General features: G+C 54.5%; 1 protein-coding gene across 3 annotated transcripts in view; it reads left to right on the top strand.

Moving 5' to 3' along the window:
- Positions 1–1,275: 1,275 nt before the first annotated feature.
- Positions 1,276–20,938, top strand: part of LEXM (lymphocyte expansion molecule) — a 28,345-nt gene continuing 8,682 nt past the window's right edge. For 2 of the 3 annotated variants that reach the window (XM_047872350.1, XM_047872349.1), the window contains exons 1-9: positions 2,599–2,738; positions 3,732–3,819; positions 4,267–4,431; positions 4,550–4,672; positions 9,225–9,356; positions 9,511–9,654; positions 11,242–11,403; positions 12,409–12,534; positions 14,666–14,799. In XM_047872350.1, coding sequence (XP_047728306.1) covers positions 2,689–2,738; positions 3,732–3,819; positions 4,267–4,431; positions 4,550–4,672; positions 9,225–9,356; positions 9,511–9,654; positions 11,242–11,403; positions 12,409–12,534; positions 14,666–14,799 — 1,124 coding nt within the window. In that variant the 5' untranslated portion in view covers positions 2,599–2,688. Of the gene's footprint in view, positions 1,380–2,598; positions 2,739–3,731; positions 3,820–4,266; positions 4,432–4,549; positions 4,673–9,224; positions 9,357–9,510; positions 9,655–11,241; positions 11,404–12,408; positions 12,535–14,665; positions 14,800–20,938 lie in introns of those variants that run through there. The other variant, XM_047872351.1, reaches the window with a different exon arrangement.

Below are 20,938 nucleotides of genomic sequence, written 5' to 3'. Positions count from 1 at the left end.
GGAGAGAATCCCAAGCAGGCTCTGTGCTGTCAGCGCAGAGCTCGACTTGGGGCTGGAAGTCACCAACCGGGAGATCATAACCTGAGCTGCAACCAAGAGTCGGACACTTCACCGACTGAGCCACCCAGGCGCCCCTGTTTTGTATTGTTTTTTTATAATGGCCATCCTAATGGGTGGATTTGGATTCGATCTGACTCTGAGAAGATGAGTAAGAACTGGAATGGAAGGGGAGTTGCAGTACATTTCAGCTGCAGGAGAGCCATACGAAAGGGCCAGAGGTTCGCCGGGCAGGGCGTGCCTGGGGACAGAGCGGCCCATATGGCCGTAACTTACAGAGCGTGGGCAGGAGACGGCAGGGGATGTGGAGTGAAGGCAGCGGCCACAGCACCATAGCAGAGGCCTGACTCCTGACTGAGAATCTTGACTCTGCTGACATAACAGACGTCTCCAGAGTCTGGGTGGTTAGAACCTCCCACAGCCAGGGAGCTCCCAAGCCTAATTAGGAGTCCCGTGATTCACTGTGTGATCCTACACCTCACTAGATGTGACCAGGGTGAGTTACTCTCCCTCTCTGAGCCTTGGTTTCTTCTTCCGTGTAATGGGATGGGGGGGGGGGGTGCGCGTGGGCGTGTCAAGGGTCAAGAGAGAACGAGTTGGTTGCTAGGATTAGTGAATTGCTATGTTGGGGAGGCTTTGGGCTGACTTGGGCGGCTTCCTTGCTGCACAGCTGACTCACCTGCTCTGGACCTGCTCTGGCCTGTCTGGCTGCCAGCGTTCCCAGCCCAGCAGACCTTGGCCTATATCCTGTGGTCACTCTTCCAGGAGCCCTGGAGCCCAGGGGCTCAGGCTGGGAGAGAAGAAGCAAAGCAGCCTCAGGCCAGTTATGGGCTGTGCTGACACCTGGGCAGACCCAGGGCCGGTCACAGGGCCTTCCCAGCACACAGGACACAACCACACTTCACTGACACCTCAAAAGAGCTCCTTCGTAAGGCTGTAGTCGGTGTCCACGTCACAGATGAGGACATCGAACTTTGGTCAGGGTAACGTGCGCAAGGCCACCAGCGAGAAAGCAGCAGGGCCAGGACTCAAACGACCCTCTTTGAGGCTATGTACGTGACTGGGGAGTTGTTCTAGATTAATTCCTTTATTTGTTCACTCGTGATTCAACAAATATTTACTGAGCATTTACTATGTGCCAGGTTACCGCACCAGGAGCGGATGAGACCCAGTCTCTGCCTCTGGACCCTTCCAAGGGCCCTTTCCCAGGGCTGGGAATGGCCCCTCACTGATTCTGCTATGTGCCAGGAGCACACCTAAATTAGCTCATTTCATCCTCATAGCAGTCTGGAGAGACAGAGGTTGTTCGCTTCATTTTACAGGTAAGGATCGGAAGAGGATCGGAAAAGAAAATGGATTGCCCAAGGCTGTACAGGTGGGAGAGGGTAGATAGAGCCTGTGCGTAGATGACCCGGGGTGTGTGTTCTGTGTGTGCTCCCCGGGCCTGACACTTCTGATCGCCACTGGTGCAGGGTGGACACTCTTGCCAGCCATGGCCATGTGCCCGCCTGGCCTGGGGCTTGAGAGCCCAGCTCACAGCTCTGCTAGGGGTCTGAACTTCCTATTTAAATTCTCTGTTGGCATGTCAGAAGGGTACCGGGTGAAAGGAGACGCAGTGTCCCGGTCCTCCAGTTCCACCACAGACTGGGTACAGGACCCCAGGCGAGTCCTATTTCCCTCTGGCTTCTGTCCTGTCATCATCAACCGGGGTTGTTTCTGCTGAGCCTCAGCCTAAGACCACTGGGAGGATCAAAGATAATCTTGAGAGATGATATTAGATATAGCATGACCAAAAGACACTGGTGGGGGATAAAGGGAGAGGAGGGAAGAGAGCTGACCATGCCCTGTTGGGGACATACACCCTCAACTCCTTTCTTTACCTAGCACTTCATACACACACTTCAGTAATGAGTTTGGAAGTTTCCTCCTCCAGGAAGCCTTCCCTGACCTACCCACCTACAGCTGGGTCAGAGGCCTCCTTCTCTCATAGGCCTGGCCACACTGTGTGGTCATTGTTTCTCCCACTAGACTCCCAGGACCAGGACCAGGCATCCTACAGAGTGTCTGCCCCGAGTGGGTGTCTGGGGAATGGGGGACAGACAGGCCAGGCCTCCATCCCTGCGAGCCTCCCCTCCACACTCTGGCTCTCCTTGCTGGTTCCCACTTTCTCCTTCCCTCCCTGAAATGGAGAAGGAACCCGGATGGCCTCTTTGCCCAAGCCGAGCCCTGCCTGTGGGCCCCGGTGTTGCCATGAGCATCTAACAGCTAAGAGGCCTTTGGGAGCCTCGCTCTACCAGGCTCGGTGCCGCGCTCTGGGATAAAGCAAGGTATCAGAAACGGTTCCTCAACAAATGACTCTAAGTCCCCATCAAAAGGAATCCATATTAACCACCATAAGGGGCCTTTAGATATGCGGGGCTCAGCGAAGGATCCCCCGCAAGGTGGCGGAGAAACCGTGCAGAGCGGAAGGAGACAGGCAGGGGGCGCCACGTGGGCGCAGCGCGCGCGCACTTCTCCGGGAATCACAGGTCACAAGGCGGGGTTGCCGCGGCAGCGGTGGCCGCCAGCGTCCGCGGGAGGGGTCCCGCGGCGGGAGTCCCGGCCAGCACCTCGCCTGGGGGCGCCCGAGCCATGGGCACCAAGTGGTTCAGCGGGGCACCCTTCGGGGTGCAGAGCCACAGGTGGGGCCCTTCGGGGCGCGGCTGGAGCCTGGGGGAGGAGGGAGGGACAGGAGGAGAGACTGGCAGCGTGGGGTGGGGGTGGGGGGCGACTTTCTCTCCCCGTCACACCTGCCGCGCTTCTCTGCCCAGAGCTCTTTTCACCAGCTTCAAGTGATTTGAAGGCGTTCCAAGAACACCTCCTATGGGCCGGGCTCAGAGAGGCCAGGCGGCCCGGCCGGGTAGGAGGTCGCTCAGCGTAAGGGTGGTGGGCAGGATTTCAGCCCAGGTGTCTTTCATTCACACCTCTACGTGACTTCCATGTGCCACCTACTCCGTGCCAGGCACAGCTCTAGCATCTGGGGACACAACAGAGAACAAACAGCGAAACTCTGTACTCAGGAGTTGGCATTCTTGTGGGGAGGGGTGGTTGGAGTGGGTCATAAACCAAAAAAGAAACCTATATAAAATGCTGGGTCGTGGTAAGGGCTGTGGAGAAGAAGCCAGCGGGGAGGGGGAGCCGGCCAGTGCTGGAGGGTGGGGTGGGGGCTGTGACGATAAGGTGACTTTTGAGGAAAGGCTTCCGGCAGAAAGGAGGGGACCAGGCAAGGGTGGAGAGAGAAGCAGGAAGCCCGGAGACCCCGCGGTGGCCGCAGTCCTGCTCCTGCTCCACCGGCCAGCTCCTCTGGGAAGCCAACAGCCCCCCGCGCCCCCAGAACTGGCCACACCAGGACCGGGGGCCAGGCCTTGAGCTCTCTCTCGGGGTCTCTGTCCCTCCCTCTCTCGGGGTCTCTGTCCCTCCCTAGGGTTATTATTTTTTTTTAAGTTTATTTTATTTATTTTGAGAGAGAGAGGGAGGAGCAGAGAGAGAAAACTCTAAGCAGGACCCGCGCTTTCAGTCCAGAGCCCAGAACCCGACCCGGGGCTTTATCCCACACACGGTGAGATCATAACCTGAGCAGAAATCAAGAGTTGGAAGCTTAAGCGACTGAGCAACCCGGGCGCCCTCCTCCCTAGGTTTGATGTCTCCGCCATCTACCCCAATCAGAAGAAACTCAGCACCTTCACTGAGGCTCCCTACTCCAGGCTTCATTCTGTGCAGATGGTGAGTTTGTGTGCGCGGCTTCTCTGACACTCCCCCTGCCCCTCCAAGCCCCTCACCACGGAGGAGGAGCTGAGCTGTGTCAGGGCCATGGCTGACGCCTCTCCAAGCCCTCAGTCTGGAGCACAGAGCTTGGCTCAGAGCTGGGACCTCAGATGTGTTGATAAATGCAGGGCTGTCGTGAGAACAGCGTGGGTTGGGGTGATGGAGACCCGGGTGCCATTTCTTCTCTGGCACCAACCAGCTGTGAGCTCCGAAGGAGGTGCCACCCCTAAGTGTAAGGGGACCAATGACAGAGGATGTTGTGTTTGTACCTCGAGTGCCACGCCCCTCAGTGCCAGGTTTGAGACAGGGGGCGGCGGGCACAGCCGGGTCCTGCCTGTCTACTCCCCCAGTCGGTGAGGAGGACTCACTCTGTGGGTGGACTGGTATGACTGTGCTCTGACTCAGTCCCACATAGGACCTGGAACCTATGGCTACCAGGAGACCTGCTTCAGCAAGAAGAAACTCAGCAAGGAGGTGGGCACAGGCTGGGCCAGGACCCAGGAAGCCACCCGGCTGACCCAGCTGCCCCACTTCCAGTACGAGGCCATCATGAAAGAGAAGCGGTTGCAGGTGAGTCCTCCCAGGCAGCGCTCATCCTGGACGGAGTGCCGCCCTCCTCCAGACTCCCTCCTGCGTGGACGTCCCCGTGGTTCAAGTTGTCACCTTCTGCCTTCTTCTCTTGGGGCAGAAGGAGAAGCTGGGGCCCGGCTCCTACAACCTCAAAGACTTCTTAGAACAGCTGCAGCAGAAACCGTGCAGCACCCGGGGGCTGCTCAGCTCGGGGGAGACCCGCTTCCGTGGCCTCGTTGGGGTAGGTGTCCTCGTGTACTGGGGACGAGCCCTCCCGCCCTCGGCTCTGGCTGCAGAGCATGTAGCCTGGATGGTGCTGGAAGCGCCCCTCCTGTACCGCCTCCTTGCCAGGCTCGGCCAGGCTCTCCTCGGGGTCCCCCAACCCCTTTGCTTTCTGCTACCACAGCCTCGAGCCCAGGGGCTGTCATATTTCCTGTGTCTGTCTCCCCCACCAGCCGAGGAGCTCCCTGCTGTCAGGGATGGGTCTGGTTCATCTCTGAGTCCCCAGGACAGAGTCCAGCATACATTGGGTGCTCCACAAACTCATCCATCTAGCCAGCAAATGCTGAGTGAGCACCCACTAAGTGCCATGCACTGTTCTCGGGCCTGGGGATCAAGCGGCGAGGAAGACAAGCCCCTGACCTCCTGGAGCTGGTGCCCTAGTGGAAGAAATGACAGTACAGAGAAGCACGTCATAGATCATCGGGGCCGTGAGGAAAAATGAGACAAGGAAGGGATACCGACAGAGTGATGGAAGTGTAATTTCTGGGGTGGTCCCGGAAGACCTCTGGGGGGAGGTGACATTTGAGCAAAACGCTCAGGAGGTGAGCAACAGAAACTCACAGTAGCTGCAGGAGAGCGTTCCAGGCGGCAGGAACAGCAGGCTTAGGCCCTGAATTGGGCCGGCAGGCAGGAGGCCGGTGTGGCTGGAGGTTGGTGGGGGGGGTGAGGGCGGAAGGCGGAAGCTGGAGAGATGGCAGAGGGGTGAGGGCCAGAGGGCAGGACCGGGCGGCAAGGTGGGGGCTTCGGGATTGATTCCACTGGGAGGACAGTGGAGGGTTTTGACAAGGGAAGGGCTTGATTTATGTTTTCAGAGGAGCACCCTGCTTGTAGGGGTGAGGGGTGGAGTCATCCAGATGGGAGGTGATTGCGGTGAGGGGTAGGGTGGCGTCTGGGTGGGTCGGGACGATCGATCGTCCCGTCGAGTGGGTTTCAAGCTCAGCAAGGGAGAAGGCAGAAGTCATTCGGTCTGGAGTGAGCACTGTGGTTGGAGTGCCCCTCCCCAGCCGGATGCTCTTGTCTTTCTTCCAGCTCCTCAAATGGGCCAAGCTCTTTCAACTGGGGCTTTCCTCCTGCCATTCCCTCTGCCGGAAATGCCCTTCTTCTCCCTCTCCCCCTCCCCCAGCGGCCCCTTGGTCTAAGGGACTCCTCCTCAGCCCTCAGCTGTCAGCTGGGAAGCCTGCCTGACCCCCACTAGGCGACAGACATCTCCCTTTCCCAGGAGTCCTGATGGTGCTTGTGTTTAGTGTTTCTTCCCCACTGGACATCTGCCGGGGTGGCTCACTGCAGGATTCCCAGTTCTTAGCAGTGCCTGGCACACAGTGGGCGCACAGTCAGTATTTGTGGACTCAATCAGGGCACGCGCGCCTACTAAGTCCTTGGTGTTCCCAAACATCCTGTTTACAGCCACTCCGGATGAGGCGCTGGAGGCTCAGAGAGGATGAGCATTTTGCCTCAAGCTGCACAGCTGGGAAGCAGGCAGTGTCCAACCCCAGAGCCCGGCCGTTTCTTCTGCACCTTAACCACCGTGAAGCCTGGAGATTACTCTTTGCATCTTTAGGTGCAGAAGCTGTTAACTGCAGTATAGGGAGAGGGGATGCCTGGAGGCATTTAAAACTGAGTCATTACCTTCAAATCTAAAGTGATAATAGCTGACGCTTAGCACCGCACTTTCGACGTGCCAGGTGCTGTCCTGAGCACTCGAGTGTACTGATTCATTTAATCCTCACCACAACCCTGCCCCCCCCACCTCACCTCGTGAGGTAGCCACTAGCATTATCTCACTTTACAGATGAGAAAACTGGAGCACAGAGAGGTTAAGTAACTGCCCAAGGTTGCAGAGCTTCCCAGTGGCACAAGCAGGATTTGAATCTAAGGGGTGCACACAAAGCCCGTGCGGTTTACACATAGGTTGGCTCCCTTGGACTTTGTTCCTTGACTGTCCCTGGAGGACAGGGTCTAATAGCACCCAGCCCAGATGGTGGCAGAGGAACAAATCTGATGCTTCCTTCCTGTGTCCCCAGGCCCCTGCACTGGGGCATCTGTGAGTGTTGGCTGAGCAGGAGGAAGGTTCCACGGCCTGACCCTTCCTTCCAGCTGGCTCTTCATGCACTTTGTTCCCATTGCTGCTCCATCAGGCCCTGCAGGATTTCTCCGAGCCACTGTCCTGGGCTCAGGGCTAGACAGTGAGTTCAAGGTGTGCCACTGCCCCAGTGGGTGCAGAAGGCAATCCCGGGGCAGCTCATGTCCAAGGCCTGCTTTTTCAGCTGTCTTCTTGCTGTGAGACCTGGGCTGGGAACCTGATGGCCTCCTCTGTCCTCTGGTCCCTCTAGCTGTCCCCCCACCCCTACAGGTCTACAAACGCTACCTGTGTAGGGTGCTGACCTCTCCACTGGGGCCTTCTCCAGTGTCATTGCCAAAGCTGTGGGTACCTGCTTTGGGGGCCCCATGAATCTTTCCCCAGAAAGGATGGGGCTGTCAAGCCCCAACACAGCAAAGGCAATGCTTCCTCCTCTGGTTTCTGAATCTTGTCCACCTCTGGCACTGGGTGATGCCACCACCCGCTCCCTCAGCACACTGTCCCCTCTCTTGGCTCTGGGGACACTAGGTCTGCAGCTCTGGAGTTCCTCTGCCAGCCTCCCTCATGGCTCTTCTCCCCTCGCTGCCACCCTGCCCCCCCACCCACATCAGAATCTCCCCCAGCCCTACTCTTCTCCAGCAATGGCACCACCAGCTGCCAGAGTCAGAAACCTAGCAGATCCTTTTCCCCACAGTCACCAGGGTCTGTGCTTTTGCCTCCTGTCCTCCTCCTTCCATCCCCACTGCCTCCACCCTCGCCCAGGCCACTGTCCCTTCTCCACCCAGGAGCAGCCTCTTGACCGATTTCCTGGTCCCCTACCATTGCCAGAATGGTCTTCCGAAGGACCCTCGTGTGTCAGAACCAGGTCTGAATGCCTCCTAATGCCTTCAAGGTCCTCCCCACCTTCTTCACAGTGGCTACTGTGTCGGAACCGGCACTTCTAAGGTCACTTCTGAGGTGTACCCAGGCTCATGGCCCTCCCGCCCCTGGGAAACAGCTCAGAAAAGAGCCTGGACTTTGCAGTTGGAACCCTAGCGGCTGCTTCTTTCCAGAGGTAGGACCTTGGACTCGAGGTCTGACTCTCTGAAACTCTGTTTCTCCATCTGTTAGTTGCAGATGGTGCTGATTTGATCTCACTGAGTCACCTCCAGAACCAAATGTTGAGGCTTCTGAAGCACCTAACACACTGTGCAGGCACCCAGCTTCCTACCTTGGGGGTCTTCTGAACGCACCTGGAAACCCTAGGCCCTAGAAGAAGGACACATGTAGTGCTGTCCTCTGAGGGCAGGGCAGATCTGATGCCATAACTGGCTGACTCCCCCTGCCCCGGGGTAGAACTCCCTGCCTTCTCCAGCCTGCCGGGTAGGGCTGCTTCCCCAGGGCTGGTTCCTGGCGGAGGTGGGTAGGGCTGAGCCATCTGTGGAAGCGCAGCGACCTCGTGTGGCGAAAAGATGCATGGCGGCAGCAAACGTTGTTCCAGGTCTCTATCCAAGGACCACCTCCCACCACCAACCCACCCACCCACCTACACTGCAGGGTGTCTCCGCTCACTCCACTTCCAGAGACCATACTTCCAACCCTGGCAGTGGAACCCCCAGGTGCTCATTTCGAGCCACAGTTCTCAGCCTCTCCCCCTCCTTCTCCGGACCCCCAAGATAGGCGTCCCACCCTGACTTATATGTCGGTGCCCACTAGGGGCTGAGCACTGTGCAAGAAGTTTTAGAGGCATTTAATTTCATCCTCATTGCCCTGGAAGAAAATTATTGCTATCTCCATGTTACAAATGTGGACAACGAGACTCAGAAGGTCTAAGTGGTATGCCCAAGGTCACTCAGCTGTGAAGCAGCCAAGCCAGGATTCAAACCCAGGACTCCAGATCCTTCCAGGCGACAGCACTGTCCAGAGCACAGTGAGAACCCCATTCATGCAAAAGCAGGTGCGACAGATGGCATTTCTGAGACCACCAAAGCCAGCAACTGTCTGGGGTGATAGGGAAGGAAGGCTTCATTCCCGGGAGAGATGGCATTTGAGCTGGCTTTGCAGAATTCGAACTTTCCAAGGCAAAGGGGGCAGGGAGGGCATTTTGGGTGGTGGTAACAACACCAGCAAGCAAAGACACGGAGGTTGGCAGAATGGCTTGTGTTTGGCATACGGCAAGGAGCCCAGTTCGGCTGGAGTGTGGGATATAGGCGGGGAGCAGCATGAAATAAGTGGGACAGGCCGCCGAGGCCCTGGGGAAGAGTGTGAACTTGGAACTGAAGGTTTGAGCAGTGGTGGAGCTGTGTTGAGGCTGACCATGTTGTGTGTTGGGGGGCGGTTAACACACAAGGTCCCTGAACGTCCTGTTCCCCTCCCAGGGCTTCTCTTCTTCAGGCAAACTCAGCATAAGGAGTGGGATTGATGACCTTTGTGTCCCTCCCCCCACCTCTCACAGAACTACTATCCAGGCCCTGGAAATTATGGGGTGAAGGGTAACCCATACACAAAGCTGGAGGAGAAAGCCCAGAACCGTTCTCAGGTCCTCATGTGCAGGATGACCAGCAGGCCACTCCTCTTGGCTCATCAGGTACCCCCTCCTCTGGCCAGGACTTGCCCACCTTCCTGCATAGTCCTGGCGGAAGGGGGAGGCTCCCAGGGCAGATGGGGAACTGAGACCCCGGGAGGCGGTGGGCCTGCTTCAGCAGTTCTCCCATGGAACTGTCAGCCGGGTTCTGTTCTAGGGGAGTGGTCTGGCACCAGGCACCTACTCCTTCAAAAGTGGCATTGAGACCTACCTGGCACGATCCATGGGCACCCGCGGCCCCTACGACACTTTCTCCGGTGACCGAAGCAAGCCCCAGCCTTATGGACATTACTCTGTGCAGGTATGTACCCAGGCGGGGCACAGAGCACGGGTTCCCCTGCAGATGGCAGCCCTCGCTTATCAGCCCCAGGAGCACCGCCACCCTGCGTGCCAAGCACTGCAGGGCCCTCCCACATGCTGCTCACTTCACCCTCACAGCCTGTGTTCCATGAGGAAGCTAAGGCCAGCCACACAGCTGGTAAGGAGCAGAGCTGGGATTTGAACCCCAGCATGTCTGTCTGACTTCGCCTGCATGCACAGCAGAGGAGGAGCAGATGGTCACAACCCCCTGGGCTGCGTGGGAGACTGGCCACAAGGCCTGCAGGGACCTTGACGGCATGGGTCTGGGCGCCCTGTTATTTTGGAAGCACTTCCCAGGCATCGCAGGCCCGTCTCAGCTGGCTTTGTTAGTGGCAGCTAACAAGCCAGAGGCTGGGAGGCTGGGGAAACTGAGGTAGAATTTTAACTCGACGCCCCCCCCCCCCGCCCTTTTCCCATCATGCTCCTGTTGTGTGACCCATAGCACACTGGGCTTTGCTTTCTTCCTGTTCATAGCAATTGGAATTGACTATTTGTCCAATTACCTGTTCATTTTCCCTCCACTGTGCATTCACCCGGTGTGTACTTTTGGGCCAGGTAATAGTCACGGGAGTGACTGCCCCCTGTGGCACTTATACTCCGGCGGAAAAGGACACACAGTCATAAGTGAAACCAACATAGAGTGTCAGCAGGTGGTGAGCGCTCAGAAGCCCTAGGATGGGGGTGGTGAAGGTAATATGTTGACATACTTTGGGCCAATTGGCATATAGCTGCAGAATGAGCCCTGCAGCCCGACTTCTCCCCAGGGCCTTCCAGACGTTCCCATGACCAGCCACTGAAGTGGTCCTGTCCAGCATAGCAGGGACCTTGAGACCCTCCACAGGCCCTACAGCCAACTCCTACTCTGATTGACCCAGTGCCCAGGCCACATAATATTCTTTATTATCTAAAAAGTAATAGACTTTATCTTTAAGCTCATTTTTAGGTTCACAGCAAAACTGAGCAGAAAGTACAGAGTTCCTGTGCACCCTCTGTTCCCCCTCCATGCACAGCCTCCCCCCCACTGGCAACATCCCACCCCCAGAGGGGCACATTTCGTACAATCGATGAACCTAGACCGAGGTCATTATCAGCCAAAGTCCACGTTCACGTTAGGTTTCACTCTGGGTATCGTGTCTTCCACGGGTTTGGGCAAGCGTATCCACCGTTACGGTATCGCGCAGAGTAGTTTTGCAGCCCTGACAGTCCTCTGTGTTCCCCCATCGCGCTGGTGTTTAAATATTGGGACTGTTGCTCCCGCTGAGAACAGTGCGCGTGCAGTAAATGCCCTTGGAATGAGTGGGAAGGTGTAGGAATAGGCAAAAGCCCCAAGCTAAGCGGTGGGCTGGCTTGGAGGTGAGGTTGCCAGGGCTGGTCGGCCAAGTCCACGGCCAGGGCTGCGGGAGGCAGGGTGGAGAGTAGTGCCTCCTGGCGTGACCACCCACTTTTCTCTGCTGCGGAGGGTCCAGAGAGAGGGCTCTGATTTTCCTGGCATGACGCTTCTGTTTTTTTTCTCTTTTCTGTTTCTCAGAAAAAAAAGCCCAGGGAACTGATGAATTTTACAACCTTCGTGGAAGAGCTTAACTCGCGGCACAATAAGAAGCGTGGGGTTTTTTCGAAAATTTCTCGCAACCCGGAAACCCCGATGGAGAGGATTTACTGGGCGACCCTTAGCCAGTGCCCCCGAAAACTAGTCAGTGTTCCCCCCATGGCCTGCCTGCCTACCTTCTTCTCTGGGGAGGGGACTCTCACGTGGTGGGGGGGGGGCATGGGATGGGGCTGGCTCTTCGAGGGGAAAGCTCAGCCTGGGGTGTCGGACCCACCCGGTTGCCTGGTCGTGCACGCACCTATCACTCTGAGTATGTCCCTCCCACTCTCCAAGGCTCAGTTTGCTTGCTTGTCCTCTGAGCATAACCTGGAGCTGGCAGGGTGGAGCCTGGCACCTGCCAAGTGCTCTTCTCTCCCCTGGGGAGAGGCCAAGGGGACGCAGGGCAAGGCAGAGCGTGAATAAGGGGTCCACCCTGACAGAGGACTGCATACCTGCTCCCTCTGAGGGGATGGTGGGCTCCTCTCTGGGGTGTGGCAGCCAGTGACCCGGATAGGCTCCCGCCTCCCACACGCAGGGCCTGCCCCCACCCCCTCCCTGGAGAACTGCTAGGGGCTTGGGGAGGAGTGGGGTCTGGATGAATGAAACAGGGTGCTAACATTTCCTGAATGCCTGCTGTGGGCCAGGCACCTTCCAGCGCCCCAAAGTAGGAGTTATCATTTGCATTTCACAAGAGGAAACTGAGGCCCAGAGATGGGAAGGGATGTGCCCAGGCTCCCCCAGCAAGTGTGAGAAGGAAGCCAGCTCGTTTAGCTCCAAAGTCGGTGTGGCTTCCGCTTTCCAGGTTGGAAAAGCCTCTGGGGACCTGCCAGACCCTGTGCGCCCTTGGGAACCTGGAAAGAGGTGTCAGGCTGAGGGGTGGGGTTAGAGTGGGTGACATCTGTTATGAGGGCATCACAGGGCCCCTCCACCCCCCCGAGGATGGGCTCCTGGTGAGTCGGAAGGTGGCTGGGTAACCCCCTCACTGTTTTTGGCTCAAGGCCCAGGGCTGCAGGTGGGTGGGGTGGGCTGTCAGGAGCCCTCACCTGCCCTGGTCCCAGGCTGACCACTGCCAGACCCCTCCAGCTTTCAGCCTTCATTTCTAACCCCTAGGCCACGTCTGGTCCCGGTTCGTGGCTTCCTCCAAAGAAGGAATGCAAACACGTCAACCAGCCACCGTTCCTGCTGTCTTCCAAGCGGATGGGCATAAAGGCCTACCAGATGATTCTGGGAAGCTGGGTGAGTAGGTCTGGGGTGGGGGTTAAAAGATGATGGCCAGGGAACCCTCTCCTGCCTCTACAGGCAGTACCAAGCCCTCGCACCCCCACACCTGGGAACTGATGCTCTGCGTGAGCCCGATCCCACCTCTTTCTCCCCAGGGGACAAACACCCATTCCTACCATCTTATTTCTCTAAGGCAGTGACTTCCAAACTTGAGTGGGCACGAGCAACCCCTTGGAGGGCTTGTCAAAGCACAGAATGCTGGGCGCCCTGCCGGAGCGTCTGAGTCTGATTCGGTAGCCTGTAGGGGAGCCTGGGTATTTGCATTTCTAACAAGTTCCCAGGGTGATGCCGCTGCTGGTCTGGGGACCACACTTTGAGAACCACGTCCCCCCAAGAGCCAGCTCACGCTCTTATTTTCCCAGGGGGATGCTCCCTCCATCCTCTTTGTGTTTGTCTTAGGGCCTCAGGGAGCAGCTAGCGGACTTGGCCCCTTTCTCATCCTTGGCTGAGCAAGGACCCCTTCTGTCGCCCTCCCCCTCCCCCGAGGCAGCCACCCCCCACGTGTGTGATAGAGCTTTCAGTGTTCTTGTAAAACGGCTAATAAGTTCTTGGGTTTTGTGTGCATGCCTTCTTAATTCATACAAATGGCAGTGGATATTGACCTCATTCTGTTTCTTACTGCTGCCCTTCAGTTTTCGAGTGCACGTTTTTTCAGGTTCTGATAAGCATACAGTAAAGTGCAGGAATCCTAAGCGGACAGCCCCGTGAATTGTCACAAAATGGGCTCATCCTTGTAACAAGTCCCCAGAGCATTGAAGAGCGCATTTCCAGCGCCCCAGGAGCCCCCTTGACACACACCTCCCTCCCCACCAGGTGGCCCCGTCTTGACTTGGGTGGCTACTTGACCAGTAGCGAGGGTTAGTTGTGCCTGGTTTTGAACAGCTGTTTATTTTTAAGTGTCTCCTGGTTTCCCGGGGGGAACGTTCTGCTTGTAACTTACCTGCCTTCCCACTGCGCCTCCTCCCGCACCCCCACACCTGAGCTCTCCCTCCTCCACCCCACCTGCTCGCCTCTCAGAGTGACGGCTTGGCCTCCACTGTGCCCACACCCTGTCATCCTGCCCGATTCTCAGAGAAACCTGCAGGTCAGCCCTCCACAAGCTGCTTTTTCTCACCCCATGCCTGTACTTCTTGCAAGGGAGAGGTCTTCACTTGGGGACCCCGAATAAGGTGTTTAGGTAAGAGCCAGATGCTGCTAGCACAGGGCTGGCCACTGCAGAGTGGGAGGAGCTGAGGTGACATCCTTCTGGGTCCCAGGGCTTGAGCTCGCCCTGCCCCGGGACGGGAGGCCCACCACCGGGAGCTTGCTCCCCCTCGAGACAGGCCTTTCCCTCGTGGGCAGCAAGTTCAGCTGCACATCCCACTGTGTGTGGCCCCTGGTATCTCTCTCGAGCCACGCTTGGCACTGTTACGCCACAGGTAACTGACCAGCCATTGGAACTGACTAGGTTCCTGACCAGCCATTCTCCTGCCCTCACTGGTCACCTCTGGGCAGGTTACCTTTCCTCTCCTCCTCTTGGAACCTCTCTGTTGCCGCCTCTTGTATCTAGGACATAGGTTTCTGGGTGGGATGGTGTGTTAGCTTCCCACGGCCGCGCCAACAACCAGGCGGCTTCAAACAACAGCAGTTTATCCTGAAACGGTTCTGGAGGCCGGAGGTCCAAAGTCCAGGTGCCGGCAGGGCCGTTCCCTCTGAAACCTGCAGGGGAGAATCCTTCCTGGCCTCTTTCTAGTTTCCGGTGCTAGCCGGCAGTTTTTGGAGTTCCTGGGCATGTGAATGCGTCACTCCCTTCCACCGCTGTCATTGACGTCACTGCCACAGGGCTGTCTTTTCCCGTGGGTCTCTCCTAGAAGGACACCGGTCTCATTGGGTTAAGGGTCCGCCCTACTCATGTGGGGACCTCATCCTTACCAATGACATCAGCGGCCATTTCCAGATAAGGTCACTTGCCGAGGTCCCGGGGGTTGGACTTCTACATGTCCCTTTGGAAGATGCAGTTCAACCCCTAACAGATGGAGTGGGGAGCAGCGTGGGGAGAGCCGGGAGGCCCGAGTTCACATGTCCCGCCATCCTCTCCCTGCTGCAGAACCCCGTAGGTGTGGGCCGCTACCTCAACACCTGGCTGATGGAGACGAAGGACCAACGGCAGCGGTATCGGTCCCTGTACCTGGGTGGATCCAAGCGCTACCCCTCTGACCCGGCCTGGGACAGGGTCATGCAGTGAGTACCCCTGGAGCTCCCGCGGAGGGGGAAGGGCTTACTCTGGGGTGGGCTGGGATGCCCTCCTCCCCTGCCCCCCACCTTGTGCTTGCTTCCCATGGGAACACAGCTGCTGCCCCTGGTGCCAGCCAAACAGCGAGGCAGTGGAGAGAGTTCAGATCCTGACCCTGCCTGGCTGCCGGGCTGTGTGAGGCGGGGCGCATCCCTTAACCTCTCTGAGCCTTGGTTCCCTCAACTGTCAGATGAGCGGAGGGCTGTGAAGCCCCCGATGAGATACTCTAACGCTCCTGGTGAGGAAAAGGGACTCAATGCTAACTCCCCCACTCACAACCCACACCAGCTAGGCGCTGCCTTGGGTGGCTTCACCACACGGAATCTCAGTTTCTTGGTGCTCACGACGGGCTTGATAAAACTGGTTTCCGGAAGCCGTTGTGAAGCCGAAGGAAAAACGGTGCACGAAGTGCCACGGCTAACTGTAAAGCAGAGCGCAAATGCTAGCTGCTGCCTTATTTATTGACCTAAGAGGCCATCGGTTGCAGCGTGATCTCATTTTCAGGAATGTCAAAAGGCGAACAAACGCGCACTCTAGATTATTTTGTTGTTGGAAAACCCGGTGAGGGCACGAGGACCCGATTGCTCAGGGAAGACCGACTTTTAAATGCTTATTTTTATCAACATAGTCCCGTCGTGTCTGCCTCCTTGATTTATGCTCTTGGTTTGTGTCGGGCGGGGGGCGGGGAGGGGGCTTTTTAAGAAAAGGGGATGAGCGGTAACATTTCTGATAGACCACATGCCTGAAAAAAAAATCTTGCTTCCTACCTGCCCAACTGATCACCAGTTTGGCTGGAGGTAAGATTTTAGGTTGGGAACATTTCGCCCTCGGAATGTTGAAGACTTTGCTCAGTCGTCTTTGAGCTTCACGCGTGGTTGAGAATTCCTGTGCCGTTCTGGTTTTCTGCCTTTTGCATGCAATCTGCACCTGCCTCTCTGGAAGCTTTGAGGATCTTCCCTTTGTCCTTTGTGTGCTGAAACTTCATGGTGAGATTTAGTCTTAAATTGTCCTCATGTGAGTCTATTTTCACCCATAGTTTTGGGTACTGTACCTACCGGGTTCTTTCCATCTGGGACAATCATCTGGGGAAAATCACTTGCATTTGTGTCTTTGGGAATTTCCTCTCTTAGGAAGGGGAGATATCCTGGTGTGATGCTCTGTTTTTGTCATGCTTTTTTGTGTGTTTTTGTGTGTGTGTGTGTGTGTGTGTGTGTGTGTGTTTGTTTTTTTCTCATTTTCTGTCTCTGCCTTTTCCATCCTCCTCTTTGGTAAAATTTCCTTGTCCTTATCTTTGAACCCTACTGTTGCCTTTTGAAATTTTGGCTCAATCTTTTTTAGTTTGCACGAGTTCCTGAGTATGGGGTGCCTGGGGGGCTCAACTAAGCATCTGACTTCGGCTCAGGTCACGATCCCGTGGTTTGTGAACTCCGGTTCCACTTCGGGTAAGCCCTGCTTCTCTCTCTTTCTCTCTCCTCTGTCTCTCTCTCTCTGCCCCTTGCTCACTTGCACCTTCTCTCTCTCTCTCTCAAAAAAAAAAAAAAAGAGTTCCTGAGTGTTGTGTGGATCCCTTCCCTTCCCTTCCCCACTTCCTTCCCCCAGCACCCAGTTCAGTGTCTCCTACGCAGTATGTTCTTTAATCAAAGTAACAATGACAGTTTACCTTTGGTTTCCTTTTGCTCCCGGCCTGACCGTGCTTCTTCCAAGTGCCTTATTTCTTTTACTTGTCTTGCTCCCATTTAAGAGGAAAGCACTGAACACTGCTGTGAGTGTGGGTGGGGCTTGTCAGTTGGCGGCTTCACCGGGAGTGATTGGATGAAGGTCTAGTCATTCTTTTGGAGGACCCTCAATGTCATGGTTGTAGGTGTTTTCTGTGGGACCGTTCAGCTTCTCTGGAAAAGCATCCTGCATCCTGCAGTGGGTGAATGCGGTTACTTGTGTTTAGGCGGAGGAGGCAGGGGAATCTCAGACAGTGTATGGATTTCCACCTACTCCCTCTATTCTGACCAGGGTGCCTCTCTGCCCATCTTCTGCTGTGCCTGGTGGGTGAGGAGTAAGGTGTGTGTGTGTGTGTGTGTGTGTGTGTATCTAACATTCCCTCTGTTTTCAGCCATCGGACCTGCGCCTGCTTTTTGAGATACTCCTGCCTCCAATTCCTGGGTCCCAGAAAAACACGTTATACTCCATGTCCCCTGATATCAACCTCTCCCTTTCTTGTTTGTCTATTTTTAAGAAAAATTCTGTATAGTCCTTTTAGCATATTGCAGAAGAAAGTAGAGAGAGTAGAGATAAATGCATGGATTCATCTGCTTTGTTTAACTGAAAATCAAATGGAACACTTTAGGGGCGCCTGGGTGGCTCAGTAGGTTGAGCATCTGACTCTTGATTTCGGCTCAGGTCATGATCTCATGACCTGGGGGCTCAAGCCCCGCATCGGGCTCTGCACTGACAGTGTGGAGCCTGCTTGGGATTTTCTCTCTCTCTCCCTTTCTCTCTGCCCCTCCTCAACTCATGCTGAGTTTCTCTCTGTCTCTCAAAATAAATGAACTTACAAAAATAAAAATAAATTAGAAAGTCAAATGGAACACTTTGTGCAAAACCTTTTTCTTCCTCTTTCTAGTCAAGGTGGTTGGGTATGTTATAGGTGTTCAACCAGGACCAGAGAGGGGAGCAACTCTCCCAAGGTCACACAGCAGGTGAGTGATAGAGCTGGGACTCATAGCCAGTCTTTGTTCCCAGGGCAGGGCCCCTCCCTTATACCAATGCCCACGTGAGGATTTGAAGGTTCTAGGAAGAATGCCATGGGCTGGTTCTTGACATTCCTCTCCGGCCACCCTGTCAGCAAAGCCCCATTCTATATACTGCTTGCTCAGCACAGGCCTACAGGGAAGGGAAGGATGTCCCATGCCCGTTAGACTTTCTCCCCTGAACATCGGCCTTCCCCTTGTGTCCAAACTTCCCCTTGACCCCTGTAATCACATCCAACGCTCAGGTCTGTGAGGTTGTAGGATTTCCCTTGTGATCTGGCTTCGAATTCTCTCTGCCACTTAGCTGTGTGACCTGGGACAAGTTACTTGGAGACAGACCTTCCTTTGAACAATGAGAGTGCACGAAACAATCCACCTTGTGGAGTGTGCACTGAGGACTGAAGGAGAGGATGCGTGTCTGTGGACGCTGAGGCAAGTTCCTTGTCTCTTAGCAGCTGCTCTGCCTTTGCAGAATTCTGCATTTTAGTTATAGAAGCGGCAAGTCCTTTGCAGAGGCTTGGAAGGCACATCATCCAGGAAAAGGAACGACAGTAGTTTAACTCACCCCCTGCTGTCAAAAACCTAAGGAAAAGCCTCTATTTCAAAGGAAATTAGACAGGGATGGGGGAGAAAAAGGAGGGTATTTGAGTCCTGAGGGAGGGTGGGGGCTTTTAAAGAAGAGGCCAAGATGAAGGCTTCTCATGAAGTCAAGAACAAGACCCTGGCACTCTTCAGCGTTGTTGTAGAGGTTCCAGCAAATGCAGTAAGACAAGAAAAACAAATAACAAATACAAATATTGGTAAGGAAGGGCAAAGTATCACAATTTATAATGCATTTACCTAAAATAGTCCACGGGAGTTTATTTTATTTTATTTTATTTATCTTGACAGAGAGAGCATGAGCAGAGGAAGGGCAGAGAGAGAGAATCCCAAGCAGGCTCTGAGACTGTCAGCTTGGAGGCTGACACGGGGCTCAGTCTCACCAACAGTGAGATCATGACCTGAACTGAGAGCAAGAGTTAGGCGCTCAACCCACTGAGCCACCCAGGTGCCCCCAACAGAGTTCATTTTAAAACTGTAAAGATGCAGGGTGCCTGGGTGGCTCAGCCAAGTGTCTGACTTCGGCTCAGGTCATGATCTCATGGTTCTTGAGTTGGAGCCCTGCATGGGGCTCTGTGCTGACAGCTCAGAGCCTGGAGCCTGCTTCGGATTCTGTGTCTCCCTCTCTCTTCGCCCCTCCCCCACTCACATGCAGTCTCTCTCTCAAAAATAAACATGAAAAAAACTAAAAAACACAACTGTAAAGACGAAGAGTTTCCTCTGATATTGCAGCCACAATTAATAGAAAACATAATTGAGAGAAAGGAAAGGATCTCATTCTTAGTAGCAATACCAATGATAAAATGCATTGGGATAAACTTTTAATTTTTTTTCAATGTTTATTTATTTTTGGGACAGAGAGAGACAGAGCATGAACGGGGGAGGGGCAGAGAGAGAGGGAGACACAGAATCGGAAACAGGCTCTAGGCTCTGAGCCGTCAGCCCAGAGCCCGACGCGGGGCTCGAACTCACGGACCGCGAGATCGTGACCTGGCTGAAGTCGGACGCTTAACCGACTGCGCCACCCAGGCGCCCCAACATTGGGATAAACTTAATAAGGTACAGTTAAGGCATACAGGAAGAAAAATATAAACCTTTACTAATAAAGATGTCAAAATAAAGGCTTGAAAAACTGGAGAGAATACCACGTTTATTGATGGAAAGACTCCATGTTGGAAAAACAATAATTCTCCTCATTGAGGTACACATTTAATGCCATTTTGCCAAATTTGGGGGGGCTGTCAAGGAGAACTGGATATATTTATTTTAAACTTCATCTGGAAGAGTAAATATATGTGAATATTAAAAATAGGAGAGGGGTGCCTGGGTGGCGCAGTCGGTTAAGCGTCCGACTTTAGCCAGGTCACGATCTCGCGGTCCGTGGGTTCGAGCCCCGCGTCGGGCTCTGGGCTGATGGCTCAGAGCCTGGAGCCTGTTTCCGATTCTGTGTCTCCCTCTCTCTCTGCCCCTCCCCCGTTCATGCTCTGTCTCTCTCTGTCCCCAAAATAAATAAACGTTGAAAAAAAAATTAAAAAGAAAATAGGAGAATAATCATCCTATTAAAAATATATTTCCATATGCGTAGACAACACAGTCTGGAGAACTAGGCGCCATCCTGTTGCTCGTGGTTACCTGTGGAGGGTTACCAGGGTCTTTTGCACTTTGTCTGTTTTATTTCTGAGATGTTTAGGTTTTTCAAAATAAGCATGTAACATTTTTATAATCAGGAAAACAAAAAAGGCGAATAGAGGACAAATGCTCTTGAGACAGACTACACAAATGATAGGTTCTCCATGTAGACCCATCTCCCGCCAAGAGTCACTTTTTGTTTTCCAGACCTCAGTTTTCCCATCCGTAAAAGGGTAATGGTTTATACCCTACAGGAACATGGTCAGGCTCAATTAAGGCCAATGAATGCTACCGAATGGAAGCCAACCAGCAGGTCCCTGTGGGTGTTTAATTGTGAGACTGTGCATGATTTTCCCTAGGGCTCTGGTTTGACATTGTCCATGTAAACCTGACCCGTTGGGGCTCTTTCTTGCGTCAGGAAGATTGTGTCATGGCACAGTAGGTAGGTCATAAGGTGGGAAAAAGGATTTCTTTATAAACTTACTCTTTTTTTCTTTTTGACAGAGAGAGAGAGAGAGAGAGAGAGAGAGAACAATCAGGGGAGGGGCAGAGAGAGAAAGGGACAGAGCATTCGAAGTAGGCTCTGCACTGAGGGTGGGGCTCAGGGCTTGAACTCAACGAACCATGAGATCATGACCTGAGCTGAGGTTGGACACTCAACCGATTGAGCCACCCAGGTGTCCCACTTTTTTTTAATGTTTATTTATTTTTGAGAGAGAGAGAGAGCGCAGGGGGAGGGCCAGAGAGAGGGGAGACCCAGGATCTGAAGCAGGCTTCAGGCTCTGTGCTGGCTGTCAGCACAGAACCCAACGTGGGGCTTGAACTCACGAAAGGCAAGCTCACGACCTGAGCTGAAGTTGGGTGCTTAACCAACTGAGCCACCCCGGTGCCCCTATAAGCTCTTTCACTGATTCATTTAAAAAGTCTGCTCCATGCTTGGTTCCATACAGCAGCAATAGTCTCTCATTCACTCACCGAGTTTTTCATTTTCTGATTTCCTATTTTAATTTCTAACCATTCTTTTTTGATTTCTAAAATGTTCCTTTTAGCAACACTATTCTCTTATTTCATGGACACCATGTTTGCTCATACTTTGAAGGTATTATTGATTAAG

The sequence above is a fragment of the Prionailurus viverrinus genome, chromosome C1 (assembly GCF_022837055.1).
Source record: "Prionailurus viverrinus isolate Anna chromosome C1, UM_Priviv_1.0, whole genome shotgun sequence".
In the NCBI taxonomy this organism is placed as follows: Eukaryota; Metazoa; Chordata; class Mammalia; order Carnivora; family Felidae; genus Prionailurus; species Prionailurus viverrinus.
This window is presented reverse-complemented; position numbering and strand designations above follow the sequence as displayed.